This window comes from Panulirus ornatus, chromosome 19 (assembly GCF_036320965.1).
Source record: "Panulirus ornatus isolate Po-2019 chromosome 19, ASM3632096v1, whole genome shotgun sequence".
Classification (NCBI taxonomy): domain Eukaryota; kingdom Metazoa; phylum Arthropoda; class Malacostraca; order Decapoda; family Palinuridae; genus Panulirus; species Panulirus ornatus.
In genome coordinates, this window is record NC_092242.1 from 57,410,164 (window position 1) to 57,428,632 (window position 18,469).

Genomic DNA, 18,469 nt, shown 5'->3' on the forward strand with positions numbered 1-18,469 from the left:
CTCCCCTATCCCCAGGGATATTTATATATATATATATATTTTTTTTTTGCTTTGTCGCTGTCTCCTGCGTATGCGAGGTAGCGCAAGGAAACAGATGAAAGAAATGGCACAACCCACCCCCTTACATATGTATATACATACGTCCACACACGCAAATATACATACCTACACAGCTTTCCATGGTTTACCCCAGACGCTTCACATGCCCTGATTCAATCCACTGACAGCACGTCAACCCCGGTATACCACATCGCTCCAGTTCACTCTATTCCTTGCCCTCCTTTCACCCTCCTGCATGTTCAGGCCCCGATCACACTAAATCTTTTTCACTCCATCTTTCCACCTCCAATTTGGTCTCCCTCTTCTCCTCGTTCCCTCCACCTCCGACACATATATCCTCTTGGTCAACCTTTCCTCACTCATTCTCTCCATGTGCCCAAACCATTTCAAAACACCCTCTTCTGCTCTCTCAACCACGCTCTTTTTATTTCCACACATCTCTCTTACCCTTACGTTACTTACTCGACCAAACCACCTCACACCACACATTGTCCTCAAACATCTCATTTCCAGCACATCCATCCTCCTGCGCACCACTCTATCCATAGCCCACGCCTCGCAACCATACAACATTGTTGGAACCACTATTCCTTCAAACATACCCATTTTTGCTTTCCGAGATAACGTTCTCGACTTCCACACATTCTTCAAGGCTCCCAGAATTTTCGTCCCCTCCCCCACCCTATGATCCACTTCCGCTTCCATGGTTCCATCCGCTGCCAGATCCACTCCCAGATATCTAAAACACTTTACTTCCTCCAGTTTTTCTCCATTCAAACTCACCTCCCAATTGACTTGACCCTCAACCCAACTGTACCTAATAACCTTGCTCTTATTCACATTTACTCTTAACTTTCTTCTTTCACACACTTTACCAAACTCAGTCACCAGCTTCTGCAGTTTCTCACATGAATCAGCCACCAGCGCTGTGTCATCAGCGAACAACAACTGACTCACTTCCCAAGCTCTCTCATCCCCAACAGACTTCATACTTGCCCCTCTTTCCAAAACTCTTGCATTCACCTCCCTAACAACCCCATCCATAAACAAATTAAACAACCATGGAGACATCACACACCCCTGCCGCAAACCTACATTCACTGAGAACCAATCACTTTCCTCTCTTCCTACACGTACACATGCCTTACATCCTCGATAAAAACTTTTCACTGCTTCTAACAACTTGCCTCCCACACCATATATTCTTAATACCTTCCACAGAGCATCTCTATCAACTCTATCATATGCCTTCTCCAGATCCATAAATGCTACATACAAATCCATTTGCTTTTCTAAGTATTTCTCACATACATTCTTCAAAGCAAACACCTGATCCACACATCCTCTACCACTTCTGAAACCACACTGCTCTTCCCCAATCTGATGCTTTGTACATGCCTTCACCCTCTCAATCAATACCCTCCCATATAATTTACCAGGAATACTCAACAAACTTATACCTCTGTAATTTGAGCACTCACTCTTATCCCCTTTGCCTTTGTACAATGGCACTATGCACGCATTCCGCCAATCCTCAGGCACCTCACCATGAGTCATACATACATTAAATAACCTTACCGACCAGTCAATAATACAGTCACCCCCTTTTTTAATAAATTCCACTGCAGTACCATCCAAACCTGCTGCCTTGCCGGCTTTCATCTTCCGCAAAGCTTTCGCTACCTCTTCTCTGTTTACCAAATCATTTTCCCTAACCCTCTCACTTTGCACACCACCTCGACCAAAACACCCTATATCTGCCACTCTATCATCAAACACATTCAACAAACCTTCAAAATACTCACTCCATCTCCTTCTCACATCACCACTACTTGTTATCACCTCCCCATTTGCGCCCTTCACTGAAGTTCCCATTTGCTCCCTTGTCTTACGCACTTTATTTACCTCCTTCCAGAACATCTTTTTATTCTCCCTAAAATTTAATGATACTCTCTCACCCCAACTCTCATTTGCCCTTTTTTTCACCTCTTGCACCTTTCTCTTGACCTCCTGTCTCTTTCTTTTATACATCTCCCACTCAATTGCATTTTTTCCCTGCAAAAATCGTCCAAATGCCTCTCTCTTCTCTTTCACTAATACTCTTACTTCTTCATCCCACCACTCACTACCCTTTCTAATCAACCCACCTCCCACTCTTCGCATGCCACAAGCATCTTTTGCGCAATCCATCACTGAATAATAATAATAATAATATTGATAATGATAATAATGATGATAATAATAATTTTAGGGAGAATAAAAAGATGTTCTGGAAGGAGGTAAATAAAGTGCGTAAGACAAGGGAGCAAATGGGAACTTCAGTGAAGGGTGCAAATGGGGAGGTGATAACAAGTAGTGGTGATGTGAGAAGGAGATGGAGTGAGTATTTCGAAGGTTTGTTGAATGTGTTTGATGATAGAGTGGCAGATATAGGGTGTTTTGGTCGAGGTGGTGTGCAAAGTGAGAGGGTTGGGGAAAATGATTTGGTAAACAGAGAAGAGGTAGTGAAAGCTTTGCGGAAGATGAAAGCCGGCAAGGCAGCAGGTTTGGATGGTATTGCAGTGGAATTTATTAAAAAAGGGGGTGACTGTATTGTTGACTGGTTGGTAAGGTTATTTAATGTATGTATGACTCATGGTGAGGTGCCTGAAGATTGGCGGAATGCGTGCATAGTGCCATTGTACAAAGGCAAAGGGGATAAGAGTGAGTGCTCAAATTACAGAGGTATAAGTTTGTTGAGTATTCCTGGTAAATTATATGGGAGGGTATTGATTGAGAGGGTGAAGGCATGTACTGAGCATCAGATTGGGGAAGAGCAGTGTGGTTTCAGAAGTGGTAGAGGATGTGTGGATCAGGTGTTTGCTTTGAAGAATGTATGTGAGAAATACTTAGAAAAGCAAATGGATTTGTATGTAGCATTTATGGATCTGGAGAAGGCATATGATAGAGTTGATAGAGATGCTCTGTGGAAGGTATTAAGAATATATGGTGTGGGAAGAAAGTTGTTAGAAGCAGTGAAAAGTTTTTATCGAGGATGTAAGGCATGTGTATGTGTAGGAAGAGAGGAAAGTGATTGGTTCTCAGTGAATGTAGGTTTGCGGCACGGGTGTGTGATGTCTCCATGGTTGTTTAATTTGTTTATGGATGGGGTTGTTAGGGAGGTAAATGCAAGAGTTTTGGAAAGAGGGGCAAGTATGAAGTCTGTTGGGGATGAGAGAGCTTGGGAAGTGAGTCAGTTGTTGTTCGCTGATGACACAGCGCTGGTGGCTGATTCATGTGAGAAACTGCAGAAGCTGGTGACTGAGTTTGGTAAAGTGTGTGGAAGAAGAAAGTTAAGAGTAAATGTGAATAAGAGCAAGGTTATTAGGTACAGTAGGGTTGAGGGTCAAGTCAATTGGGAGGTGAGTTTGAATGGAGAAAAACTGGAGGAAGTGAAGTGTTTTAGATATCTGGGAGTGGATCTGGCAGCGGATGGAACCATAGAAGCAGAAGTGGATCATAGGGTGGGGGAGGGGGCGAAAATTCTGGGGGCCTTGAAGAATGTGTGGAAGTCGAGAACATTATCTCGGAAAGCAAAAATGGGTATGTTTGAAGGAATAGTGGTTCCAACAATGTTGTATGGTTGCGAGGCGTGGGCTATGGATAGAGTTGTGCGCAGGAGGATGGATGTGCTGGAAATGAGATGTTTGAGGACAATGTGTGGTGTGAGGTGGTTTGATCGAGTGAGTAACGTAAGGGTAAGAGAGATGTGTGGAAATAAAAAGAGCGTGGTTGAGAGAGCAGAAGAGGGTGTTTTGAAGTGGTTTGGGCACATGGAGAGGATGAGTGAGGAAAGATTGACCAAGAGGATATATGTGTCGGAGGTGGAGGGAACAAGGAGAAGAGGGAGACCAAATTGGAGGTGGAAAGATGGAGTGAAAAAGATTTTGTGTGATAGGGGCCTGAACATGCAGGAGGGTGAAAGGAGGGCAAGGAATAGAGTGAATTGGAGCGATGTGGTATACCGGGGCTGACGTGCTGTCAGTGGATTGAATCAAGGCATGTGAAGCGTCTGGGGTAAACCATGGAAAGCTGTGTAGGTATGTATATTTGCGTGTGTGGACGTATGTATATACATGTGTATGGGGGGGGGGTTGGGCCATTTCTTTCGTCTGTTTCCTTGCGCTACCTCGCAAACGCGGGAGACAGTGACAAAGTATAAAAAAAAAAAAAAAAAAAAATAATAATAATAATAATAATAATAATAATAATAATAATAATGATAATGATAATAATAATAATGATAATAGTAATAATAGATATACCCCCATACACGCATGAATACATATACATATCAACATATATACTTATGCATACACAGACATATACATATATACGTATTCACATATTCATACTTGCTTTTGTTCATTCTTGGTGCTTCCTCACCCCATGGGAAATCAAATACGTGAGGATTTTTTATTGTGTGAGTAAGCTTGCATAGAAGTTGATAGAGAGGATGTAGGAGCGGTTCCAGGTGAAGGTTGGTCTATGGCAGGGGTGTTGGACATCACCATGTCTGTGTAATTTTGTTTATGGGTTTGTGATGAGGGAGGTAAATGCAAGGGTTTTTGGGAGAGGGCTGGTGTCCATTCTGACAAATGTGAAAGGGGGCCCTAGGTGGTGAATTGGATGTTGCTTGCTGGTGACACTGTGCTGGTGGAATATTCAAGTGAGGAACTGCAGGGGGCTGGTGTCTGAGTTTGGGAGAATGTGTGAAGGAAGAAGATTGAGGGGTAAATGTGAATAAAAGCAAGGTTGTTAAGTTTAGCTGTGGAAAGTGGCTGGTTGATTGTGGTGATGAGACTTTGAACGGAAAGACTTTGGAGGAAGTGGGATGTTTTAGATGCCTGGCAGTGGATATGATAGTAAATGGGACTATGGAAGCCGAAGTGAGCCATAGGATGGATAAGGGGGCTAATGTCTTAGGTGCATTGAAGAATGTGTGGAATGAGAGGTCATTTTTGGTGAGATCAAAGATGGGTGTTTGATGGTATAATAGTTCCAGTGGTATTGTATGGAGGCAAGGCATGGATCCTAAATAAAAGATGTAGATAATGGAGGATGTGTTGGAACTAAGATGTTTGAGGACAATATGTGGTGTAAGGAGGATTGATCACATCAGAAATGTCAGGATAAGAGAGGGGTGTGGAGTAAGAGGAGTATGTATGGAGAGGATGAGTGAGTAGAGGTTAAGAGGGTAAACATATCAGAAGCTGGGGGAACAAGGTGAATTGGGAAATCAAGGCAGTGGAAGGATAAAGTGATAGATGCTTTGAGAGTTTTGGGCCTGAATATGGAGGAGGGTGTGAGGTGTGCAAGGGATAGAGTGAATTGAAGTGCTGTGGTATACAGGGGGGGGTCTAATGCTGTCATTAGGCTGAACAAGAGCAAATGGAGTTGTCATAGGAAATTGCAGACATTTATGGGGCCTGATTATGGATAAGAAGCTATGGTTTCGGTGCATTATGCATGACAGGTAGAGAATGGATGTGAGGGAATGAAGTAATTTCTTTGTCTGTTTCTTTTGCAACCTCACTAACGTGGGAAACAGGAAACTGGTATAATAGAAAAAAGAAAGAAAATGATAATGATGATTCCTGATTCCTCTCATAATTTCTTTATGATTTCTATTCAATTTCACAGGTCTGGTTACAGAACTCCGGGATGTTCATGTCAGCACTGTTTCGCTTGGCAAGGCTCATGCTCTTGCTTTAACCAACAAAGGGCAAGTTTTTAGCTTTGGTATCAATAACAAGGGCCAGTGTGGAAGGGACTTCCTGCCACAGGTTAAGGATGGAGCAGGTGAGTTTAGCATTGAAAATCCTTTTTTTTGAGAAGTGTGATTATGAAAGGTGGCATCATGTATTTGTCAAATATGTGTCTGTATTTGCTAGTCAAAGTATTCCAAAACAAGATACCCTCTTTAGGTTGCTCCTAATTATGTTTCAGATTGCCACTGTATATCATTATAAAAGACTTTCTGAAAGTATGTTATTACTTTCAGCATGTTAAATGCTGCCTTTTCTACCACAGCTCCCTATCTGCATCCAGGCCCCACAGACCTTTCCATGGTTTATCCCAGATGCTTGACATGCCCTGGTTCAGCCCAGTGACTGCATGTCGACCCTGGTGTACCACATTGTCCTGATTCACTTTGTATATGTATTATATTATATATTATATTGTACTTAACTGCTGTCTCCCACATTAGCAAGGTAGCACAAGGAAATAGACGAAGAATGGCCCAACCCACGCACATACACACACGTGCATAGACGCCCACTCATGCACATATACATATACGTACACAGACATATACATGTATACACATGTACATATCCATACTTGCTGCCTCCTTCCATTCCTATCGCTACTCCGCCACACACAGACTAGCAACCGTAGATGCTCTACATGCCCTGGTTCAATCCATTGACAGCAGTGTCGACCTTGGTATACCACATCGTTCCAGTTCACTCTATTCCTTTCATGCCTTTCACCCTCCTGCGTGTTCAGGCCCCAATTGCTCAAAGTCTTTTTCAATCCATCCTTCCACCCCCAGTTTGGTCTCCCACTTCTTGTTCCCTCCATGTGACCAAACCATTTCAATACACCTTTTTCTGCTCTCGCAACCACACTCTTTTTCTTACCACACATCTCTCTTACCCTTTCATTACTTACTCTATTACACCACATATTGTCCTCAAACATATTGTCCTCAAACCCTATGTATAGCCCACGCCTCGCAGCCATATAACATTGTTGGAACCACTATTCCTTCAAATATACCCATTTTTGCTCTCTGAAATAATGCTCACCTTCCGCACATTTTTCACTGCTCTCAGAACCTTCACCACCTCCCCTACCCTGTGACTCACTTCCGTTTCCAGGGTTCCATCCGCTGTCAAATCCACTCCCAGATATCTAAAACACTTCACTTCCTCCAGTTTTTGTCCATTCAAACTTATCTTCCAATTTACTTGTCCCTCAACCCTACTGTACCTAATAACCTTGCTCTTATTCACTTTTACTCTCAACTTTCTTCTTTCACACACTTTACCAAACTCAGTCACCAGCTTCTGCAGTTTCTCAACCGAATCTGCCACCAGCACTGTATCATCAATGAACAACAACAGACTCACTTCCCAAGCCCTCTCATCCACAACAGACTGCATACTTACCCCTCTCTCCAAAACTCTTGCATTCACCTGCCTGACAATCCCATCCATAAACAAATTAAACAACCATGGAGACATCACGCACCCCTGCTGCAGACCGACATTCACTGAGAACCAATCACTTTCCTCTCTTCCTACTTGTACACATGCCTTACATCCTGGATAAAACTTTTCACTGCTTCTAGCATCTTGCCTCCCACACCATATACTCTTAATACCTTTCACAGAGCATCTCTATCAACTCTATCATATTCCTTCTCCAGATCCATAAATGCTACATACAAATCCATTTGTTTTTCTAAGTATTTCTCACATAACATTCTTCAAACACCTGATCCACACATCTTCTATCTCTTCAGAAACCACACTGCTCTTCCCCAATCTGATGCTCTGTACATTCCTTGACCCTCTTGACCAATACCCTCCCATATAATTTCCCATATAGTTTCATGAGCTCCTCTTCGCCAACGGAACTACCTTGGCCCAACAGTGATGCTACTACGTTTTGTGAATCAAGAACCATTGCAACACAAACCTCGCCAGGTGGTAGAGTGTCCCGCAGTGTATCGAGACAGACTTCCCCAGAACTTTTTTAAAGGGGAAGTAAATGTTTATAGTTGTGTTACTGGAGTGATAGTTTTCATACATGGTGCTTTGACAAGAAAATAGTGAAATTGGAAAAAATGTAGCTTAGACATTGAAGTTCATTGATACAGTGGTCAAATTGATGAGAACTACTATTGACGTTTGTGTAAATAAATTATACATTTCCTTTTTCCATAGCCAGAGGTTGAACCATTATGTGACATCCATTTTTTCATTTCATTTCAAACTAGAAGTTTCAGTTTTCTAAATTGTTTCTTACATTTTTCATATGTATATATATGTATGTGTGTGTATATGTGCGTATGTATGTGTGTGTGTGTATGTGTATATATATATATATATATATATATATTATCCCTGGGGATAGGGGTGAAAGAATACTTCCCACGCATTCCTCGCGTGTCGTAGAAAGCGACTAGAGGGGATGGGAGCGGGGGGCCAGAAATCCTCCCCTCCTTGTATTTTTTTAACTTTCTAAAATGGGAAACAGAAGAAGGAGTCACGCGGGGAGTGCTCATCCTCCTCGAAGGCTCAGATTGGGGTGCCTAAATGTGTGTGGATGTAACCAAGATGTGAAAAAAGGAGAGATAGGTAGTATGTTTGAGGAAAGGAACCTGGATGTTTTGGCTCTGAGTGAAACGAAGCTCAAGGGTAAAGGGGAAGAGTGGTTTGGGAATGTCTTGGGAGTAAAGTCAGGGGTTAGTGAGAAGACAAGAGCAAGGGAAGGAGTAGCAATACTCCTGAAACAGGAGTTGTGGGAGTATGTGATAGAATGTAAGAAAGTAAATTCTCGATTAATATGGGTAAAACTGAAAGTTGATGGAGAGAGATGGGTGATTATTGGTGCATATGCACCTGGGCATGAGAAGAAAGATCATGAGAGGCAAGTGTTTTGGGAGCAGCTGAATGAGTGTGTTAGTGGTTTTGATGCACGAGACCGGGTTATAGTGATGGGTGATTTGAATGCAAAGGTGAGTAATGTGGCAGTTGAGGGAATAATTGGTATACATGGGGTGTTCAGTGTTGTAAATGGAAATGGTGAAGAGCTTGTAGATTTATGTGCTGAAAAAGGACTGATGATTGGGAATACCTGGTTTAAAAAGCGAGATATACATAAGTATACTTATGTAAGTAGGAGAGATGGCCAGAGAGCGTTATTGGATTACGTGTTAATTGACAGGCGCGCGAAAGAGAGACTTTTGGATGTTAATGTGCTGAGAGGTGCAACTGGAGGGATGTCTGATCATTATCTTGTGGAGGCTAAGGTGAAGATTTGTATGGGTTTTCAGAAAAGAAGAGTAAATGTTGGGGTGAAGAGGGTGGTGAGAGTAAGTGAGCTTGGGAAGGAGACTTGTGTGAGGAAGTACCAGGAGAGACTGAGTACAGAATGGAAAAAGGTGAGAACAATGGAAGTAAGGGGAGTGGGGGAGGAATGGGATGTATTTAGGGAATCAGTGATGGATTGCGCAAAAGATGCTTGTGGCATGAGAAGAGTGGGACGTGGGTTGATTAGAAAGGGTAGTGAGTGGTGGGATGAAGAAGTAAGAGTATTAGTGAAAGAGAAGAGAGAGGCATTTGGACGATTTTTGCAGGGAAAAAATGCAATTGAGTGGGAGATGTATAAAAGAAAGAGACAGGAGGTCAAGAGAAAGGTGCAAGAGGTGAAAAAAAGGGCAAATGAGAGTTGGGGTGAGAGAGTATCATTAAATTTTAGGGAGAATAAAAAGATGTTCTGGAAGGAGGTAAATAAAGTGCGTAAGACAAGGGAGCAAATGGGAACTTCAGTGAAGGGCGCAAATGGGGAGGTGATAACAAGTAGTGGTGATGTGAGAAGGAGATGGAGTGAGTATTTTGAAGGTTTGTTGAATGTGTTTGATGATAGAGTGGCAGATATAGGGTGTTTTGGTCGAGGTGGTGTGCAAAGTGAGAGGGTTAGGGAAAATGATTTGGTAAACAGAGAGGAGGTAGCGAAAGCTTTGCGGAAGATGAAAGCCGGCAAGGCAGCAGGTTTGGATGGTATTGCAGTGGAATTTATTAAAAAAGGGGGTGACTGTATTGTTGACTGGTTGGTAAGGTTATTTAATGTATGTATGACTCATGGTGCGGTGCCTAAGGATTGGCGGAATGCGTGCATAGTGCCATTGTACAAAGGCAAAGGGGATAAGAGTGAGTGCTCAAATTACAGAGGTATAAGTTTGTTGAGTATTCCTGGTAAATTATATGGGAGGATATTGATTGAGAGGGTGAAGGCATGTACAGAGCATCAGATTGGGGAACAGCAGTGTGGTTTCAGAAGTGGTAGAGGATGTGTGGATCAGGTGTTTGCTTTGAAGAGTGTATGTGAGAAATACTTAGAAAAGCAAATGGATTTGTATGTAGCATTTATGGATCTGGAGAAGGCATATGATAGAGTTGATAGAGATGCTCTGTGGAAGGTATTAAGAATATATGGTGTGGGAGGCAAGTTGTTAGAAGCAGTGAAAAGTTTTTATCGAGGATGTAAGGCATGTGTACGTGTAGGAAGAGAGGAAAGTGATTGGTTCTCATTGAATGTAGGTTTGCGGCAGGGGTGTGTGATGTCCCCATGGTTGTTTAATTTGTTTATGGATGGGGTTGTTAGGGAGGTGAATGCAAGAGTTTTGGAAAGAGGGGCAAGCATGAAGTCTGTTGGGGATGAGAGAGCTTGGGAAGTGAGTCAGTTGTTGTTCGCTGATGATACAGCGCTGGTGGCTGATTCATGTGAGAAACTGCAGAAGCTGGTGACTGAGTTTGGTAAAGTGTGTGAAAGAAGAAAGTTAAGAGTAAATGTGAATAAGAGCAAGGTTATTAGGTACAGTAGGGTTGAGGGTCAAGTCAATTGGGAGGTGAGTTTGAATGGAGAAAAACTGGAGGAAGTGAAGTGTTTTAGATATCTGGGAGTGGATCTGGCAGCGGATGGAACCATGGAAACGGAAGTGGATCATAGAGTGGGGGAGGGGGCGAAAATTCTGGGAGCCTTGAAGAATGTGTGGAAGTCGAGAACATTATCTCGGAAAGCAAAAATGGGTATGTTTGAAGGAATAGTGGTTCCAACAGTGTGTATGGTTGCGAGGCGTGGGCTATGGATAGAGTTGTGCGCAGGAGGATGGATGTGCTGGAAATGAGATGTTTGAGGACAATGTGTGGTGTGAGGTGGTTTGATCGAGTAAGTAACGTAAGGGTAAGAGAGATGTGTGGAAATAAAAAGAGCGTGGTTGAGAGAGCAGAAGAGGGTGTTTTGAAATGGTTCGGGCACATGGAGAGAATGAGTGAGGAAAGATTGACCAAGAGAATATATGTGTCGGAGGTGGAGGGAACGAGGAGAAGAGGGAGACCAAATTGGAGGTGGAAAGATGGAGTGAAAAAGATTTTGTGTGATCGGGGCCTGAACATGCAGGAGGGTGAAAGGAGGGCAAGGAATAGATTGAATTGGAGCGATGTGGTATACCGGGGTTGACGTGCTGTCAGTGGATTGAATCAAGGCATGTGAAGCGTCTGGGGTAAACCATGGAAAGCTGTGTAGGTATGTATATTTGTGTGTGTGGACGTATGTATATACATGTGTATGGGGGTGGGTTGGGCCATTTCTTTCGTCTGTTTCCTTGCGCTACCTCGCAAACGCGGGAGACAGCGACAGAGCAAAAAAAAAAAAAAAATAATAATTTCCCAGGAATACTCAACAAACTTATACCTCTGTAATTTGAACACTCACCTTTAATCCCTTTGCCTTTGTACAATGGCACTATGCATACATTCCGTCAGTCCTCAGGCACTTCACCATGAGCCATACATACACTGAATATCTAGGGTACTTTAACTTATTGATGATGAGTTTGAGAAAATATATTCTATTGGATCTAATTTAAAGTGCCCTAGATCTTTCATTGATAAATCCCTTAAGTTAACAAAGAAATCATTTTATAGAGTTAAACCCAAACCTCCCATTGACACAAAGAATCCTATAGGTCTCCATTTTAATGATAAGTTTACTTTACTTCCCATGTTGCTTAAATCATTTAATGTAAATGTTCCCTTCAACAACAATAATACTATAAAGAATATCTTAATCAGGAACTCACCAGAAAATTCTCCTGGGTGCATCTATAAAGTGCCATGTAGAAATTGTGATAAGTTTTATGTTGGGCAGACTGGTTAGACTTAAGGAACATAAATATAGTATAAGAACAGGAAAAGAATCAAATGCCTTTTTTAATCACTCTAAAAACTACAATCATTGTATTGATTGGAGTAATGCCATCTCAGTTATTAACTCTAACTCCAGTACCATGAGAAATATCATTGAATCTTCTATTATTAAATACACAAAGAATTATAACCTTAATATCAGTGAAGGTCTATACAAATTGGATGGCTTTATTGTTGATAAGATTTATAAACTATTCCCCCTCTTGCCACATAATAAGTTTATGATATGCTCATTGTGTGTATTGGACAATCATGTGTTTACCAAATGGCGTTCTAGCTATGTCTCTTCATTGTATATCAGCTGACTTATATTTCTGTCTTGTATTTCCCCTGATGATGTGATTATTACACGAAAGTGCACTTGGTAACTCATCATGTTTCATTTTCCCCGTGGACTCATGGGAATATATATATGTGTGAATAAGAGCAAGGGTTGAGGGACAAGTTATTTGAGAGGTAAGTTTGAATGGAGAAAAACTTTAGGAAGTGAAGTGTTTTAGATATCTGGGAGTGGACTTAGCAGCAGATGGAACCATGGAAGCGGAAATGGGGGAAGGGGCGAAGGTTCTGGGAGCAATGAAGAATGTGTGGAAAGAAAGAACTTTATCTTGAGCAAAAAGGGGTTTATTTGAAGGAATAGTAGTTCCAACAATGTTAGGTGGTTGTGAGGCATGGTCTATAGATAGGGTTGTGTGGAGAAGGGTGGATGTGTTGGAAATTAAATGTTTGAGGACAATATATGGTGTTAGGTGGTTTGATCAAGTAAGTAATGAAAGGTTAAGAGAGATGAGTGGTAATGAAAATAGTGTGGTTGAGAGAGCAGAAGAGGGTGTGTTGAAGTGGTTTGGACACGTGGATAGAATGAGTGTGGAAAGATTGGCAAAGAGGATAAATGTGTCAGAGGTGGAGGGAAGAAGAAGCAGGTGACCAAATTGGAGGTAAAAGGATGGAGTGAAAAAGATTTTAAGCAATCAGGGCCTGAATATACAGGAAGGTGAAAGGCATGCAAGGAATAGAGTGAATTGGAACGGTGTTGTATACTGGGCTCAATGTGCTGTCAGTGGAAATATGATTGGACATGTTAGATTAGGTGTGGGTTTGAAGAGAAAATGAAAATTGAAAACTCTTGAGAGGTGGCCTATTACTGTGCAGCTGTTATTGGATGAAGTGCATGTTTTGTAGGATTACACTTCTTTAGAATTTCCATGTAACTGTACCACAGTATTGTATGGTATTTAGTGCTCTCATTGATATACTGATACTTATGTTGCTATGTATTATGATTTGTGTTTCGTGAACTGTTCAAGGTCCCTTTTTTTTATGCTTTGTGTAATTGCAATATAGAATGTTGTGAGGTTTCTCCTAGACTGTGAAATAGCTATTTTGCATTTCATCATAATTTTATTACGCTTTCTATTTTTCATTAGAGCTAATATTGTTTTTAATGTTATCATAGTGGAATTTTGATAGATATCAGTGAATTTCATGGTATTTGTATTTATATTTTTCTTCTGAAGGTGATTACTTTTTACATTAATAGGAATGTCAATGTCAGTGGGGCCTGCAGGAGAAGAAGATATAGAGGATGAAGATGGTGCTGAAAGTGAGGAAGGAGGAGAAAGTGGGATGTGCCCTCCTGGCCGTCACCGATGGGTTCGTGACCACTGCCTTGTGTGCACCATTTGTCATGAGTGCACTGGCTATGGAGCTGCATGTGTATCCAGTGGAAGACCTAATCGTAACTCTGGACAGTTAGTATTTTTTGATACTTGTTTTTTCTTTGCCATGATAGCAAGGTAGTTTTAGGAACAAATGTAGAACAGCCATATTGGCTCACATCCAGTCTGTGGCTGTCATGCATTATACACCAAAACCAGAACCTCCCTATCCACAAACAGGCCTCACAGACTTTTCATTGGTTTTTCCTTGACTGATTCATGTGCCCTAGTTTAGCCCATTAATATCATGTCACTCCCTGTATACCAAATCACTCCAAATTGCATCATCCCATTCATGTCTACTGTTTTTCAGGCCCTGAACACTCAATTTCTCTTTCACTTCATCTTTTCACTTACTCATTTTTCCCCCATGTCCTTTTCCCACCACTGCTGACATATATATCATCTTAATCATCCTCTCCTGACTGATTTGCCTGCCAACCCTTGTCGAGGACAGACATGCTCTAGTGATGTGCTCATTGATCCATTTTCAAGCAGGTCTTTTTATGTGCTGCTTAGTGAACCATTTGAATCTTAGTGAAATCCCTTGAATCTTAGTGAAATCCTTTGAATCATAGTGAAATCCTTTGAATCATGGTGAAATCCTTGAAGATAGCTCTAGCTTCTCGAGTTACCTGCCCTAGATGCAATCAGGAGTTCACCAGGGATTTTCTCCTCAGAGAAGGTGAGTACACTTCTTGTTTGTTCTCATCATGTTTGATAGGCTTTCATTAGGTGTTAGGAAAAAGTGTGAAGCCTTGGAGAAACTAGATGTTAGGATGAAAGCGTGGGAAGAAGCTGGGTTCTTGGCAGTGAAAGCAGATGTGATACAGGAAACAGACTCAGGTATATTATCTAGGGTTGATAGCGTAGATAATAAGGAAGTAGCCATTGAGATGAAGTTGGAAGATACTCTCACCTTCCAACCTGCAAGGAAAACTTGTCGTTATTGAACAACCTACTAGCATTGATCTCTCCCCTCACAATAGGTTTAGCATACTAGATGATGAAGTACAGGATGATCATAGCATCATCCTGGTTAGGGATTCAATAGTCAGACATCAGGACCAGGAGTTCTTTGTGAAAGGTAGTAGTAGCAAGAACTTGTGTTATGCAGGTGCTAGGATAGAACATGTCCTAGATAAGTTTGACAACATAGTCTCAAACAATTCCGAGGTTATTATTTTTGTCGTTCATTTGGGACCAACAATGCTGTTAATAGGAGATCGGAAGAAATATTAAAGAAGTATATGATACTTATTAGCAAATTTGAAGAAAGTTGTAGGAAGATTATAATATTGGGAATGCTGCCAAGGTATGACATCAATTCCTACACCACCAGTAGAATGCTGGGATAAACAGAAGAATCGAAACTTTCTGTAGGGAGGAGGATAGTGTTTTTAGTATAAACCTGTGGGACCATTTTAGTCATGATTGATCTTTGTGAACTAGGGATGGTCATCAGGAAATGGTTTATTGATTGTTGCACAAACTACTTGTTAACAGTTTTGATCCAAATAACAGTAACCAACTATGATTATATTAATCATAAAGTAACAATATTCTATGATTATAATAACAAAACCATATATCTGTATACCTATAATTTCTTACAATATTATGCTAATGTTTGTGAAATGATGATGATGACCCAGACTAAGGTCTTGACATGGTTACTGACATGATCTATGCTCACAGCATATTTCTTCTCTATATAACTAGCACCAACTCTAACAATGACTTGACCTCAAGATAAAACTGCACAGCAAGGCCTGATATTTGGTAAAAGGGAAACTAAGACTTTCTGTAGCTGACATATCATGGAGCTGGGATTGTTGAATCCTACATTTCAATGCTGGATGCAGAGATGGGGGAAGTCTAGGAATCTGCAGTATTATCCTATGCATGGCACAATGAGAAAGACCATCTCAGAAGAAGACAGGAGAATGACTAATGAACTGCAGAACATTCCTTTCTCTAACACAGATGCTGTTGAGGAAACTACATCTGGATGTGTCTGTGAACACCATAAGGAGATGGCTGCATGAAGCCCAAGCAGATCTCTCCTGTCTTGTAGTAACAACTTTACTTCCTCATCCCAAGTAAAGTCTGGGTCATCATCATCATTTCAAAAACATTAGTATAATATTGTAAGAAATTATAGGTATATAGATATATGGTTTTGTTATTATAATCATAGAATATTGTTACTTTAAGATTAATGTAATTATAGTTGGTTTCTGTTACTTGGATAAAAACTGTTAACAAGTAGTTTGTGCAGCAATCAGTAAACCATTTCCTGATATAGGTACATGTTCTCTCACTCCCTCTGCTCTTCTCTCTTACTTTCTCACATCCTCTTCCACATCATAACTCCCTTCCACTCCCAATCCTACCCAGTCTGTACTCTCTTGTCCACTCTCCCTCTCTCTGCCACATCTGCCCACTCTTCCTCACCCATCCTATCCCTTTCTCCTTCTCCTCATCTCTTCCTCGTCCTCTCTTAGTGTCCCTCATTTTACACAAACTTTGCAAACAGCTTTAATAGTAGGGAGTAGGAGGGGAATGAGGAGTATGGAGGTTCATATATGCACTTTTGTATACTGGGAACTGTTTATTTAGACTTGTAGTTATAATTATGGAAGCTTATTACAGAGTTATTCAGTGATTTTCTTGATTTTAATTGCTGTTTATTTTTTAAGAATACTTCATTACATTATAATTACTTTATTTCATTGTTAATATTGAATTCTCTCTATAGAAGTATGTCTGTGTTAATACCCCTAACCCCTACTGTTTTGCTTTTGAGGTGAGGAATAGTACAAATGCTGGAAACTGTGTATGCTCCATCTGTTAGATTTATATGCATATTTTTTTTTCATATGATGAGTTAAGTGTCCTTTATCCTTTGGAAGTAAATTTGGAATTATTTTGATAGTATCTTTACTTTCCACAATTATTACAGTGGACTGTCACGTCACCTTGTGCTACTTTCTTATTTATGGATAAATCCTCTTCATGTCTTTATTGTTGGGCTCTATGTGCATGAATGACACCATTGGTCTCGAGTTAAACTCTGACCTCATCAAATAGATTGCCTTGAAACACTGGATCAAAAATGAGTTGATTAGAGATAGGAGGTTTGTGTTATATGCTAGGTTTAAGGAAAACAGAATGAAGATGAAGATGGAGACATGAGAAAGATTGTGAAAGGAAATCATGAGAAAGGTACTTAAAGCTATTTTAGGTTGTACAAATTTTAGGTAGTACAAATTTTAGAAGAAATTTGCAATCTTCTTGGTAATTTAAGGTTGGGGCCATTTTGATAACATTTCTTTCCTTTCATCTCTAAGCTTTGGAACTCTACCTTTTCTCATGTCTTTCCCAATAACTTGACCTAGCTTTTTTAGAAGACAGTTTTTTTTCACATCCAAAATTCATACTTTTCTTTGTCTCTCCTTTTTCCATTTCATTATCCTCTTTTTATTTCAGTTAATGCTTGGCCTTGATATAGACTTTTGTCCATGACTGAAGCCTCCATTGTAATAAAAAAAAGTGGCTGATATGAGATCAGTAAAGATTTTTGAGTGTTTTGAGATAAAAAGGAAGAAGGTAGACCAAGATAGAGATGTGCATATTCTGTAGGTGAACAGTTGAAACTCATGGGGTATTTCAGTTGAAAATATCAGGGAATGATTGTAGACTGCACTATGAAGTTTGTTTTTCTTTTTTTTTTTTTTTTTTTTAAATGGGAGGCTGATTGGAGTTGTAAGGCATACAAGTCATACCTGACTACTCAGTTTAGGTTGCAGTTTGTTGGCTTGAGACCTAAGTGATGTAGGTTTCATGTGACAACTCGACTTAGCTCATGGTCTTTTATTATGCAGCTTTGTAGTGATAATAAAGAAGTTCGCATTGTCAGACATTAGTGTATGATATGCATGAATGGTTTGTCAGGTTGTGTGTAATCCATAGAATAAAAGGATATAGATTTGATAGATGTGTAGAAGCAGCACTGGAGTTCACCAGTTATGGAGACTCTTTTTCCGTGGCCACCCCCTTGAGGGAGTTCTTGAAGGGAAGGGGCATTAGAGATATGTATAGATATAGAAATGCAAAATTTTTTTGCTTAAGATTTATAAAGAAGGCCTATTTCCAGGCCTTGTGGATGTGGATCTGGGGACTCAGGTTGTGCTGAGTGTGGGTGTTGCAGGGCCTGTGCAGATGAGATTGAAGGGGATAGTGATCAGGACCCCTTCTCCCTCATGCAAGGACAACACTCAGGCCTTTTTGGATTCCCAGAAGTAGGCAATCTTGGAGGTAAGCTGGACAAATGTTTTCATGGATCTTTGAATGTGCATTGATTTTGTGGAATGTTTAATAGAGGTATAATTTAGGACAGTATACCAAAGCACTAGATTGGTACTGTGTAGTGGCAGTACTGCTGTACAGAGGTAGAAGTGAAAACAGGTATGAATACTAACCCTTACTTGACAGGCATGATCTATTTTGTTCCTTACAGTGTGTGTTAAGAATTATGAAATGAAATTGGCTTTCAAAGGTAGGAGAAAGTTTGCTGAGTTGTATAATCCCATTTATTGTATTATTGATTTTCAGGGTGATGCCCTCAAAAGTGTTAATAATCCA

General features: G+C 40.6%; 1 protein-coding gene across 3 annotated transcripts in view; it reads left to right on the forward strand.

Annotated features, from left to right (window-relative positions):
* hiw (MYC binding protein highwire) overlaps positions 1–18,469 on the forward strand; it is a 443,394-nt gene that overhangs the window by 59,422 nt on the left and 365,503 nt on the right. For all 3 annotated transcript variants that reach the window (XM_071673952.1, XM_071673951.1, XM_071673953.1), the window contains exons 14-16: positions 5,743–5,901; positions 13,645–13,855; positions 17,982–18,142. In XM_071673952.1, the coding sequence (XP_071530053.1) occupies positions 5,743–5,901; positions 13,645–13,855; positions 17,982–18,142 (531 nt within the window). The remainder of the gene's footprint in view (positions 1–5,742; positions 5,902–13,644; positions 13,856–17,981; positions 18,143–18,469) is intronic.